The following is a 12512-nucleotide window of genomic DNA, read 5'->3' as shown; positions in this document are numbered from 1 at the left end:
TAACATCTTGGTAAAACTGTCTCTATTTCTTCACTTCTGCTCCATAAAGTGACACTATCAAGTTTTCTTTTGTCTTCCAGGGGAGAAAGAGATCAGACTCATCCTGATTGGTGGGAGATGGGCTGGCAAGAGCTCTTCTGGCAACACCATACTGGGAGAGGAAAGGTTTGAGTGTGGCCGAACCAGAACAATCCAGTCTGAGGTAAGACATGGAGACGTCGAGGGCAGGAAGCTCATCGTGGTGGATGCTCCAGGATGGAACAGCTCCCACTCCCTCACTGAGATCCCAGAGAGAGACAAGCAAACATTTAAGCTCAACACGTCCAAGTGTCCACCCGGACCAAATGTCTTCCTCCTTGTTATTCCCATAGACTGTGCTTTCACTGCAGAGCAAAAGAGGATTGTGGAGGAGCACATGAAGCTCCTGGAAAAGCGTGTTTGGAAATATACCATGGTACTGTTCACCTGTGGAGATTTCCTCAGGAAGAGGACAATAGAGCAACACATTGAGAGTGAGGGAGATGCACTAAAGTGGTTAATAGAAAGATGCAGTAACAGGTACCACGTGTTCAATAACAACGAGAGATATAACACAACTCAGGTGACACAGCTGCTGGAGAAGATAGAGGAGATGGTGTGGCACAACAATGGCAGTTACTACGAGGTAGAAGAACAGATATTTAACATCATTAAAGAGAAGCAACGAGAAGTGGCTGAAAGGGCGGAAAAGAGACGGAGAAGGGCCGAGGAACAAAGACATGATATGAAAATACTCATTCAAGGTAATTGCGACAGATAACCCTGTCGATGCCAAAGTAATACAATAATGAATATGTAATGTCTGGTTACACTTTCAAAATAAAGTTCACAGATAGAGTTCGCAGTTTGGCTACAAAACTACTTTGTTAGGTTTAGCAAAAGATTGTTAAGTTAAGTTAAGTTACATATAATAAGTTGACACTGACTTCTGATTTCAACGGGGCAAAATTCTCCTTTGACTTACCTACGTAACATAGGTACACTAGTGGCAGTTAACAAACCAATGCCAGACACATTGTGCAGCCAAGCCACAGCTAGCCAGCCAACCCCAGCTTAGTTTAGGCTAACTTCCAGTTAGTTGGATGTCCCTGCCGTGCATCGCTCTTAGCTAGTAGAAAGCAATCGTTTGGTTTGTATCGTTATGTATTGGCTACAATCAGCTGGGGAAGTAACTTTACAAGCTAACATAATCCAAAAAACACATCCATGTTAACAGTGTAGTGAAGCGGAGAGAGACGGCACAGGGAACGTGCATACATGCCACATCTTTTTGATTTTATAAATTAGTCCACAGGCAACTGAGAAAGTCGGAGAAGGTTTCATTTTTTAAGTTATGTTACAATCTGTTTACTTAATGGCAATAAAAAGTGATTGATAAATAAAAACATTACGTACAATGCTTCAGACTGTTACGTATGACACCTTTAATGTAAATTACATCCCATTTGAGACGCAAGTTAACTGACGTCCGACCAAGTTGTTTGTTGCCCAACCCTAACCAAATTGTGACCATTTCACAACTGTCTGTATGAGATGCAGAAAGGCATGACAAATACATGACGTTATTTGAAGCTTTTGCACGCTACCTTATCTATTACACTATTCTATTACACACACTTTGTCGTGAGATTAGGCTGGACAGTAGGTCTACTCAAACAAACACTTAATGTATTGTCATGGTTTACAACTTTAAAATTAATTCAAAGAAATGTAATTGATTAATTAATTAGTTTTTGTTAATCTGATAATATCGTTTTTCCTAAAGAGATAGACTTCCTGATGAAGTTATGACTTCCAGTTTGCTCCCAATTTACTTTTGTATTTACTGATTTGATTATTATCTATTGTGTGTTATTGTGCTAATATTGTTACACTTATTTACAAGATCTGCACTTGATTTTAGATATTTTTCTATTTTTGCATAATTGTTCTATTCCTTTTAATATGGTCAGTGTATTGAAGGATTTTATTAATACATCTCATCATTGTCCAGTTAAATATTAATTAATTATTTGTTTTCTAACCATTTATCAGGCTGTTAGGCTGTTAATAGTTTGGTCAATTCAATAACTTGTATAAATTGCTGTAAGCTCCTTGGCTAATAAAGCTTTGCTTTGTCTAACAGAAGAGAAGAAAACCATCCCAAAACTCCAGATGATTCTCTTGGGAAGCCGAAGTGCTGGGAAAACCTTAGTAGAAAACACCATCCTGGGAATCAAAGAACAAGAAGATGGAAGAAGAACAACGCAGTCGGTGGCACGGCATGGCTTTGTGGGTAAAACTGAAATAACTCTGGTTGACACACCAGGTTGGTGGAAAGGCTTCCCAGTGTCTGACACTCCTGAAGCAATCAAAGAGGAAGTGATGCGCAGCATGTTCCTGTGCCCCCCTGGGCCTCACGTCTTCCTGTTGGTGATAGATGCAGATTCATCCTTCAATGCCAAACACTTAGATGCAGTGACAACACACATGGAGCTTCTCGGACAAGAAGTGTGGAGACGCACTGTTGTAGTTTTCACCAGGGGAGACTGGCTGGGAACAAATACCATAGAGCAGTACATCGAAGCGGAGGGAGAGGCCATGCAGTCTCTAGTTGAACAATGTGGGAACAGATATCATGTCATTGATAACAAGAATGCAGATGAATGTACTCAAATCACAGAGCTGCTGGAGAAAATCACTTGGACTGTGGCTGGAAATGGTTGGAGCCATTTTTCCCCAGATGAGAAGATATTTCTAACCATTGAAGAGAAAAGACGAAGAGTAGAAGAAGGAGCACGACTGAGGCAAAGTCAAGTCAAGGCCAAAAGAAAATCCCTGAGAGGTACGGTTCAGTCATCGAGCATTAGTGTCACAAGTAAATTATTATTATTATTATTATTATTATAATAAAGCTATTGTGTTCAGAGCTAATTAGCAAATGCAAGCACACTAACTCCTTATCCACAGAGTATGTGAGAGCAGTGCATGAAGGTTGTCTCACAGCTCTGGCTAGCATCCCTGCAGCATCCACACAAAGAGCGTTTCTGCTTTGCTGCTGCCAGCCCTATCTTTCTACATCAAGTTTCCCTGTGATAAATAGAGTACATTAAAAGCCTTGTTAACAGAAATGCTAAAAGATCCATGATATAGGAATGGAAACTGCTGTCAGTCTGCCTCGGTCAGTGGCTGTTTGTTAACTTTTAGAGCCCTGTTGCTCTTGCTACGTACTAGTCTGTAGGCATAAGCAAGCATCAGCATTGGCCAAAAGTGACATATACTAGACTGAAAATAAATAACAGTCATATTTAGAATTACGCTATTATCTGCGGCGTTCCTATATTTTAATCGGGCTGGATGTGTCCCTTCGGGCCACCAATTGAAAAGGCCAGTTACCTTCCAAACTCACTAAAAAAGCAATGACATTTGTTTTCTTTTCAGGTGCCAAAGATGAATTGCGGGAGCTGAGGATTGTGATGCTTGGTCAGAAGACATCTGGAAAGAGTGAAACAGGAAACAACCTCCTGCGTAAGGAAGTGTTTTCCACCTGTGAGAATAAGCACTGTCAGGTGGAGGACGGGGAAGTTGCTGGCAGAAGGATCACAGTGATCGACTCCCCGGGCTGGTATGAGAAGTCCTCCCTCTGCACTGAAGAGATGGACAAAGAAATTGTCCGAGGTCTGTCGGTGAGCCCATTAGGCGTTCATGTTGTTCTGCTGGTTGTCCCCTTGGACCTGACGTTCAGAGAAGCTCAACAGGTCGCTCTGGAGGAACACATGAACCTCTTTGATGCCAGCGTCTGGAAACACACAATGGTTCTGTTCACATTTGGAGACAAACTAGCAGATAAATCCGTAGAGGAGCACATCGAGAGGGAGCATCGAGCTCTACGCTGGTTGGTTGACAAGTGTAAGAACAAATACCACGTTGTGAACAATATGAAGAGAACTGATATGAATCAGGTTACCGAACTGTTTGAGAAAATAGAGGAAATGGTGGCAGGGAACAGTGGCCGGCTCTTCTGCCCTGACATGAATGACATCCACCTGAGAATTGAAGAGAAGTTCAGGAGAAGGCAGCTCAAACATGTGCTGAAGCAGCAGCTGGAGGAGGAGTACAGGCGGAGGGAGCTGGAGATGATGACGGGCTTCAGAGAAAAACTCCTTGAGCTGCAAGCTGATATCAGGGGGAGTGTGACAAGCACTAAATCCAAGTCCCTGTGTGAGTATTATACTGGGATGGGGATGATTAATGAGTTTGTTTTTTCATCGTAATATAAATATCCTGTTGCATTAATCATTTGTTTTAATGATCAATTGTTAGTTGGTGACATGGCCAAACTCAAAGCCAAGGGTGTTGGTCAGAAGAAGAAAGATGGAAAGGAGAAGGAGGAAATCATAGGTGAAAAAATCAACCAGGAAATTGAAAAGCTGGATAAGGACATAATGAGAGCCACAGATCGTCTTCGGAGCAGCAAGGATTTTTTATTCGAGGACTGTAAGTAAAAATGGTTTAATATCTAGCATTCACACTGAGCACAATGTTACAGTCAAATATGTGTTTTGTTTCATTTACAGTCAAAGGAGACAATCCAGCACCATCTATTGCTCAGTCTTCTCTAGAGAGGAGAATATCAACCAGCCACTTTGAAAATGTTCTACAATGGCTGTCCACACTTCAGATCAGCACAAATGTCGAGAACCAGCTGACCCTCAACTTCTCTCAGACGTCAGGTTATGGATCTGTGCTACCACAGGACGACGTGGTCTTTGACACAGAAGCTGATATTCCTCAATGAATTGTTTCAATACACTGAAAACAATGATATAACATACAACAACAACAACAACAACAATATAATGTAAACTGATCATTTTATTTATGCTTCCTTGTGCCACAAAGGTTGATTCAGTTCTGTGGTAATTTGATGGGCTGTAGGTGTTTTGGGGGACAATAGGGTGTGCCTTACAATAAAATATTCCAATCATTAAACTGATAAATGTATCTATGTTTGCCATATACATATCAATACATATTGATGACACATGTCCTGTTATTTAAACACGTTAAATAAATTGAATTGTTATTTTTCACCCATACAGAGATACACAGTACATAGACATGCAAATAGGCAGTACCAGTATATTTTTAATATAATAATATATTAGTAGAAGGGCTATTACTTGTACTACAGTGTACTACATTTCGAACATCCGTCAGGTGGGCACAGACACTAAATGAAACCATGATAATGTTGCCATTTGTAAATTTGATCTCAATAATAATGATGTAGGTCAGTATTATGTATGTACTATCAAACATTATATTGTTATAACCTGCTATATATGAAAAGTGCCCTGAGAGATAACTTAGCTTTGAAAAGTAAAGCCAACGCGGAAGTGTCCTAAAATCTGCATTCTATGTAAAGGCAAGCAGGGGGAGCTCCATTGGTTACAATAACACATCGATACCATTCACTCTAATGGAGAATAAGCCGACTTCTCACTTCATTTATGAGTTCAGTAAACAGTTTCCTAATGAGTTTATGGTCTCAATCACTAGTTTCACATCTTCTTCAATACATTATGATGTTCATTTCGTAAATTATGGAGTAATTTCGAATAAAATAGACAATAAACCCGCGTATACTTTTGGGATGGCTACCTTTTGATTGACAGGTCATTCTCAGTGAGTCTGTCCAGCGTAGTGTATGAAACTCAGATCAAACTTAATCTAGCCAGTGCTGATCAAATAGGAAGCATGATTTTGTTTCTGAACTTGACAGATGACTGCTCCAGCTGACAGTTCTTAATGGTCAAATGGGCTGATTTCACATATTTGTCCTTGTTAGTGCAATCCTTGAAGTGTTTTGTTGTAATAAAACGGTGCCCTAAAGCTTCACTGGGAGTGATTCTTTTTTCAGGATCCACATGCAGCATACGTTTGAGGAGGCTTAAAAAGGCCTGTGTGTCCTCATACTGCATGATATTCTTTTTTCCTGAGCGGGTCTTTGCTATGTCATCGAGACTGTTAAAAAGGCTCCGTCCTTGTACGCTTTCATTCAGCTTCCATGTCGCGTCAGAGGAGTTTTGGTCCTTGCTGAAATATTTCTTGGTACGAATCCCAGCGTTCAGTAGGTGATCGTCAGGCTGACCCCGCATGTGAATGATGACTCTCATGACCTCAGATTCACACTGTGTTGGAAACAGGTGCATGCCCAGATACATGTAAGCCAAAAGGCAGCCGAGCGACCACATATCGACAGCCTCATTCAATGGGAGACCCAAAATGACCTCTGGGGCCCGGTAATTAACAACTTGAATGATGCTGCCAGAATGCATTGAGGAAACCGGAGTGGCCAAACCAAAATCAATCAGTTTCAGTTTGAAGGGATGCAACTGATGATTCACCAGCATTACATTGTCTGGCTTTATGTCTGCATGTGCCAGACCTACGCTCTTGAGGGCATTCAGAGCCACCAGCATCTGTTGTGAGATTACTCTAATCTCAGACAAACACAGTGGCTGAAAAGACCTCACCTTCATTAGGTCATAAAGACTTATGTCCAACATTTCAAATGCCAGACAAACATGTCCTTTATGGATAAAATGCTCAATACACCTGACCAAGTTATTCTTGTTTTTGTCAAGATGTTTGAGTTTATCATGCACAGACACCTCCTTTAAACCGGGCCAAGTTCTCTGTACAATCTTTATGGCAATACACTCCTCAGTGCTTAATTTTACGCACTTGGCCACTGTCCCATAACTCCCCTCCCCGAGGAACTCCTTTATCTGGTATTTGTTGAACTGACCAGTTAGAATATCTTTTATCTGAAAACCCATTTCTAAATCTATCGACACCTGGTTGATATGACCAGTACCGACTGATTCTACTAATACTAGCACTAATACTAATACTAGCACTAAGATTACAATTATGTAATTATTATTATGACTAAAGGTGGGAAGTGATGTCATTTGTTCAGCGTCACTGTTTGGCTTTGAAGTAAAATGACGACAGATTTAAAAGAAGAAAAAAAAAATTGAGGAAGTGACATCACAAAGCATAAAATCCTGACGTCGCATTTGGAATGTCACGCCTCACTAATTTGAAACAAAACCTAAATAAAAACTGTCCGGCATTTTGGTCCAAAGAGGTGCCAAGCGCTGTAAATATGTGTTACTTTGTGGGAGCAAAGTGAATTTTGGAATTATAAACTCAAGTTTTGTAACTGATGACGGGATTTTTTCGGTGGGTAACACACCTGTTGTGCTCAGGTGCCGCAGAGACAACGATTCTCCAGGACTCTACTCAAAGCGCTGCAAGTGGAAGGATTGGGCGATCATGCAGAATAAAAGCTGAATAACAAAAATCAAATGAATCACAAGCATGGCTTCACATTTTTGAATGACAATAGAGAATAGCACTTCTCATCTTCCCCTGCTCGAATCCCACTTTCAGGTTGTATCCTCGGTTTTGAACATTGTAGTTCATTGTGTTTTTGTTTGTTTAGCCTGTTAAAGGTGATTGCACGTCTCAGTGGAAATTTATGCTACTCAAAGAGCCGGGATGTAGGCTATTTATTTATTGCTGGCTTTGTCTGTTGGCTCCCATTGTCCACAGAAGGGCTATTATTATTAGCGATATTATAATTGGGTAAGGCGTATTATTGGTCCTAACTGGCGCGGGAAATGAAGTGATTCTCTGATATAATGCTTTGAACATTGATATTGTTGTTGCTATTTTATTTATGCGAGAATCAGGTTACCTTTATATACGTGTCACATGTTCTAGTCCATTTTCCTGTAGCCTATATATATAAAACACAAATGCAGAGATTGAAAAATAAGATCACAAAAAGGATGCGTAGCATGCAGAAGAGCACATATCTAGGCTAGTATATTTGCTAAAGGTCTTGTGGTTACAAAAACTAACCCTCATCTAATACTGCAGGCGTGTGTTTTAACGCACGTTGGCACGCACCCACTAACGCGTCCGTACACTCAGGCCTTTGAGAAGACACAGACCTCTGAGCTCAGATGATATTTTATTTACTTTGGATTGTAACAACCTTTAAACTGTCAATAATGCAATGAAGTAATGTTTAACTAATGCGTGGCTCATGTTGATTTAATGCATGAATTAATGTCACTTATGACTTTATATGATTAGTTCATAGTTAATAAATCATCAGTTACGGAATTCACACATACTTGATGCATTAATTGAACTAAATAAATGTTATATACACACACCACATATTTCCCCCTCTGAGTCCTTTAAGTCACTTTTCTTTATCCTGTTTATCTCTACTTAATTACTTAACCAATACTTTTACTAAACTGTTACAGCCATTACTCACAGCACTATAGTAGGCTAGCCTATATATAGAAATTTGAGCCCAGGTGCAGGCTGAATAAAACAGATAAAACTAAGAATGGGCTCATTGAAATATTAAAATAATAAAAATTTAAAAATGATTGTTTTTGCTAATTTCAAGCATTTAATCCTAATTTATTAATCTTGACACTGAATTAAACTGAATGAAAGACTACCAAGCATTAGCTGATTACTTATGGTTTGGACTAGCTCAGTGAGCTTGTTAGGTATGTAGACAAGTTTGACTCTTGTCTCATGTAGAGCAGCTTGACTGCATTTCAACAGGTAGCCTGCAGTGTCCTGCTAATTGTTGTGGCATTTACCTGAAGGACCCATAGGTATTATTTTCACTCAGCAGCTGTCACATAAGCCTTTTACGCACATTGTTCCCAATAGATTACTGTAATTACCTTTCAGGCACTAGTGATTTTCACTATTCACACATGCTGCTTCATTCAGGAACATTTCAGTCTGTTCTCACATGGCAATGCCGGGGCAAGGGACCATCCAGCACATGAGTCTTTTGCCTCATTATGCCTCACTCTCACAGAGAGTGTGACTGACAGTGAAAAGTGGCTGGCTGCAATGCAATTGTTATTTTATTTCACATAATCTATTGTAAAAAATATACATTATTGACTTAAATGAATAGGACCTAGTGTACAATATTAGATAGAAGCATATTATGCATACAGTACTCATTACACAGAACAATACTATGCATCTGAGTGGGGAGCCACAGGGGTGGGGTTGCTGGCCTCCCCTTAGTGGAGTCCCTGTGGGTCCCTGCAGTAATATTGCTTTCATTTACACAACACAACACAGCCAAAAAGGCATTTTGTTAGGTCTGAATATTGATGCTTATCCTAGTTCACACAAAAAATGTTTAATTTCAAGGATAGACTGCATGTGTGGAAGGTGTTAAACTTCTATAACACTACGGTTACATGGATAGTTCACACAATAAGATAATACGAATAAATATAACTTAATAATGAAACAAAGAGTCTAAACTCACAATGAAATACCGCACAATGCGCTGCTGTTCGCTGTTTTCTCCACTAGGAGGCCGCAAAACACCGCGGTCAGGAAAATACACTCTGCCGACGTCATTTTCACGAGACGGAAGTGAAAAATTGTAGTCGTTAGAGATCCTGATGGTGACATGACAAATCAACCTGTATTCTGAAAAACACGAAACAAGCCAACAACAAAAACAGGTGGGTGTTTTATGGGATAAGCAATGCGGCGTTCAGGGTCAATCCGTAATGAAAGTGTCTTCTCTGTCGCAGGTTGCTGGTTTGAATGAGCCCAGTGTTGTTTAGTGACAACGGAGCTAATTAGCGAGCTGACTTGAGACTTCAGGCTGTTTGTGTTCAGTGTTTTAACCTTACCGAGGGCTGAATATACACACAGACAGTATCAGCTAGCGGCTAATATTCAAATATTGACGTGTCATTACCTTTGTGCCTGTCTGTCAGCTCTCTGTAAACGTGTCGTTGTTCAGGCCTAACCCTAAATATCACCCTCATTTCACATTATAAACAGATTTGTTTGGGGGAGTCTCCATCACAGACAGAAAAGATGGTAAGAGATTTATCATTTACTCGTTTCCTTTTGAAATGTAGGCTTATTCACTGCTTTGATCAGCTGTTCGTGTTGTGTGTGTGGAGTAATCAATTATTGATAATAACCTTTTAGCAGCAGAGTGAACTGCACTCACTGTCCTGTTTTTGACAGCATGGCCGAGTGAAGATTAAATCCACAGCCCAGCAGGAAGAGGAGAAAAGAAAGGAGCGCGAGAAGAAACTTAAGATATACGTGGCTGCACGAGATGCCTGCTTTTCTAAGGTTCTTTAGAAATAAACACCTCATTGTACATGTTAAGGCTGGTTTTAGTCTATATAGTCCACGTATTACCATCTCACCTACAATATTTGCTTGGAAGTATAATGTCCAGATGTTTTATCACCAAGCCTTTTTTAAAATTGAAACTATATACATTTTAATCTGTTTTTAAAGAATTGTATCTTCAGTAGGACCAAATGGGCTTGGGTTTAAGTTTAAGTCTGTATAGACTGACTTAAGAATAACAGCAGCTATATCCTTTATATAGCAGACTAAATGTCATGCGTAGTGCTTATTGGAAAGTTACACTGAATAAGCTGTGCCTATTTATCTATCTATTTCTGTTTTATTTTGTTCTTATGCTCATTTTTCGGATGTCCCTTTCTTGTGTCTGTCTGTTGCTCTGTGTATTTCCCTGACTGACAGAGGAAGGAGGGTATTTGGGATGATGAGGCTCTCCAGCTGACCCAGCAGCTACTATCATCCAATCCTGACTTTGCAACCCTCTGGAACTACAGAAGAGAGATCCTAATGCACCTGGAGACTGTGAAGTTAGATCATTACCAGTTCTTTTGTCACCTACAGATTCTCAGTATAACCTTTATTGAACGGTAAACCTCATGAGATTTGGCAGGAGAATGATGTTTTCCTCTCTTGATATCCGCTCCAGGGACGAGGATGAAGTGCAAAAGATTTATGAAGCAGAGCTGTCATTCCTGGAGTCTTGCCTGAAGGTGAACCCAAAGTCCTACGGCAGCTGGCATCACCGAGGTTGGGTCTCAGCCCGCTTGCCTCGACCGGACTGGGCCAGAGAGCTGAGCCTGTGTGATCGCTGCCTCAGCCTGGACGACCGCAACTGTGAGTAATGGAAAAAGGAAATACAAGAATCGTAAAGATTTGGATAATTCTGCATTTGCATGTAATTTTATCTCAATCTACAATGTCACTGCGCTATTTCCATCCCTGTCTCACACCATATTCTGTCATCTTGACTAGTCCATTGCTGGGATTATCGCCGGATGGTTGTGAAGATGTCTGGTGTGCCCGTGGATCAGGAGCTGGGTTTTACTGATCGTCTTATTGGTTCCAACTTCTCCAACTACTCCAGCTGGCACTACCGCAGCACCTTATTGCCGCTGCTCCATCCCGAATCTCCTGAGCCCCCGTCACCATGCCGCGAACCTCCCCATTCCTCCCCTCCACCTTCTCCGCAAACCCACTCCCATAGAGTCTGTGAGGAGCAACTCCTCAAAGGTGAACTGCACAAAAACTCAAATGAATGGCCAAGTTGTGCATTCAGCAATACTTAAAAGTGACAGCAGGGGGCAGTCTGAGGCTTTACAATGACTTTAAATGGTAGAACTATGCAAATGATGTTTGGTTGTGTAACTTAACACATTAGCATCTAAACCCTTTTTTTTTTTTTTTTTTTTTTTTCAGAATATGAGCTTGTACAAAATGCTTTCTTCACTGACCCCAACGATCAGAGTGCTTGGTTCTACTACCGCTGGTTGCTTGGCAGAGGTATGTCCATCTGTAATTGTATCTATATGTACAAATATGTATGAAAATACAATTTTTTTTGGTATATTATTGTATTACTGTAAATATTTTCTGTATTTAGTCATTTATGAAACACAAGCTGCACAAACCCAAGTTCTGTGTCTTTTCAACAGCGGAACGTGAGGAGATGATAAGCTGTGTGTACGTCAGTCGGGATGAGGAGAGAGTGGCCGTTGCCTTCTCTAGGCCCGTTAATGTGAGCATCTTCATTTATTTTCATGAAATAAAGCTTACTCGTTTTTCTCTCTTTACTCAGTTCACTATCTCAAAACTCTACTCTCTTTACCAACATGCGGCTCAGGACAACAGTTAGTCTCCTGTCCAAAATGCACTTTCTACACATCTCAAGATTAACTCTTGTACCAGAACAGTGACAACATATGTCTCCCAACAAATACCTTATAACCCAATGACCTAAAGTATAACACCTCTCTACTGAATGGGTTGTCCTACCTACAGTATAAGTCACAGAAATCTAAACAGGCGTGGCATGAGCATGAGCCGCAGCTTCAGTCCTCCATGTCTGTCTCCACAAGATGCGTTCAGACACAGTAATGAGTCCGGTGGGATCTGCCTGAGACAGGCGACTGAGGAGCGTGACTGAAACGCCTCCAATTCGCTTCATATTTTTATTTTCCTAAACCAAAGTCAGAGAGTAGTGCAATACAAAACAAATGTGAAAGCTATATATATATATATAT

General features: G+C 40.5%; 2 protein-coding genes across 2 annotated transcripts in view; both read left to right on the top strand.

Annotated features, from left to right (window-relative positions):
- Positions 1-5853, top strand: part of LOC118322156 (GTPase IMAP family member 8-like) — a gene marked incomplete at its 5' end in the record, with an annotated part of 7272 nt that extends 1419 nt beyond the window's left edge. The window contains 5 exon segments of the mRNA XM_035653745.1: positions 81-782; positions 2165-2863; positions 3460-4239; positions 4342-4515; positions 4596-5853. Coding sequence (XP_035509638.1) covers positions 81-782; positions 2165-2863; positions 3460-4239; positions 4342-4515; positions 4596-4816 — 2576 coding nt within the window. The 3' untranslated portion in view covers positions 4817-5853.
- A 3661-nt stretch (positions 5854-9514) lies between these two features.
- rabggta (Rab geranylgeranyltransferase subunit alpha) overlaps positions 9515-12512 on the top strand; it is an 11525-nt gene continuing 8527 nt past the window's right edge. Inside the window, exons 1-8 of the mRNA XM_035653744.1 lie at positions 9515-9620; positions 9949-9987; positions 10141-10251; positions 10675-10799; positions 10919-11106; positions 11245-11502; positions 11689-11772; positions 11925-12007. Of these exons, the coding sequence (XP_035509637.1) occupies positions 9985-9987; positions 10141-10251; positions 10675-10799; positions 10919-11106; positions 11245-11502; positions 11689-11772; positions 11925-12007 (852 nt within the window). The 5' untranslated portion in view covers positions 9515-9620; positions 9949-9984. The remainder of the gene's footprint in view (positions 9621-9948; positions 9988-10140; positions 10252-10674; positions 10800-10918; positions 11107-11244; positions 11503-11688; positions 11773-11924; positions 12008-12512) is intronic.

This window comes from Morone saxatilis, unplaced genomic scaffold (assembly GCF_004916995.1).
Source record: "Morone saxatilis isolate NCDOM2014 unplaced genomic scaffold, NCSU_SB_2.0 Contig12, whole genome shotgun sequence".
In the NCBI taxonomy this organism is placed as follows: domain Eukaryota; kingdom Metazoa; phylum Chordata; class Actinopteri; family Moronidae; genus Morone; species Morone saxatilis.
The sequence above is the reverse complement of the archived record's forward strand: the minus strand, read 5'-3'. Positions and strand labels throughout refer to the sequence as shown.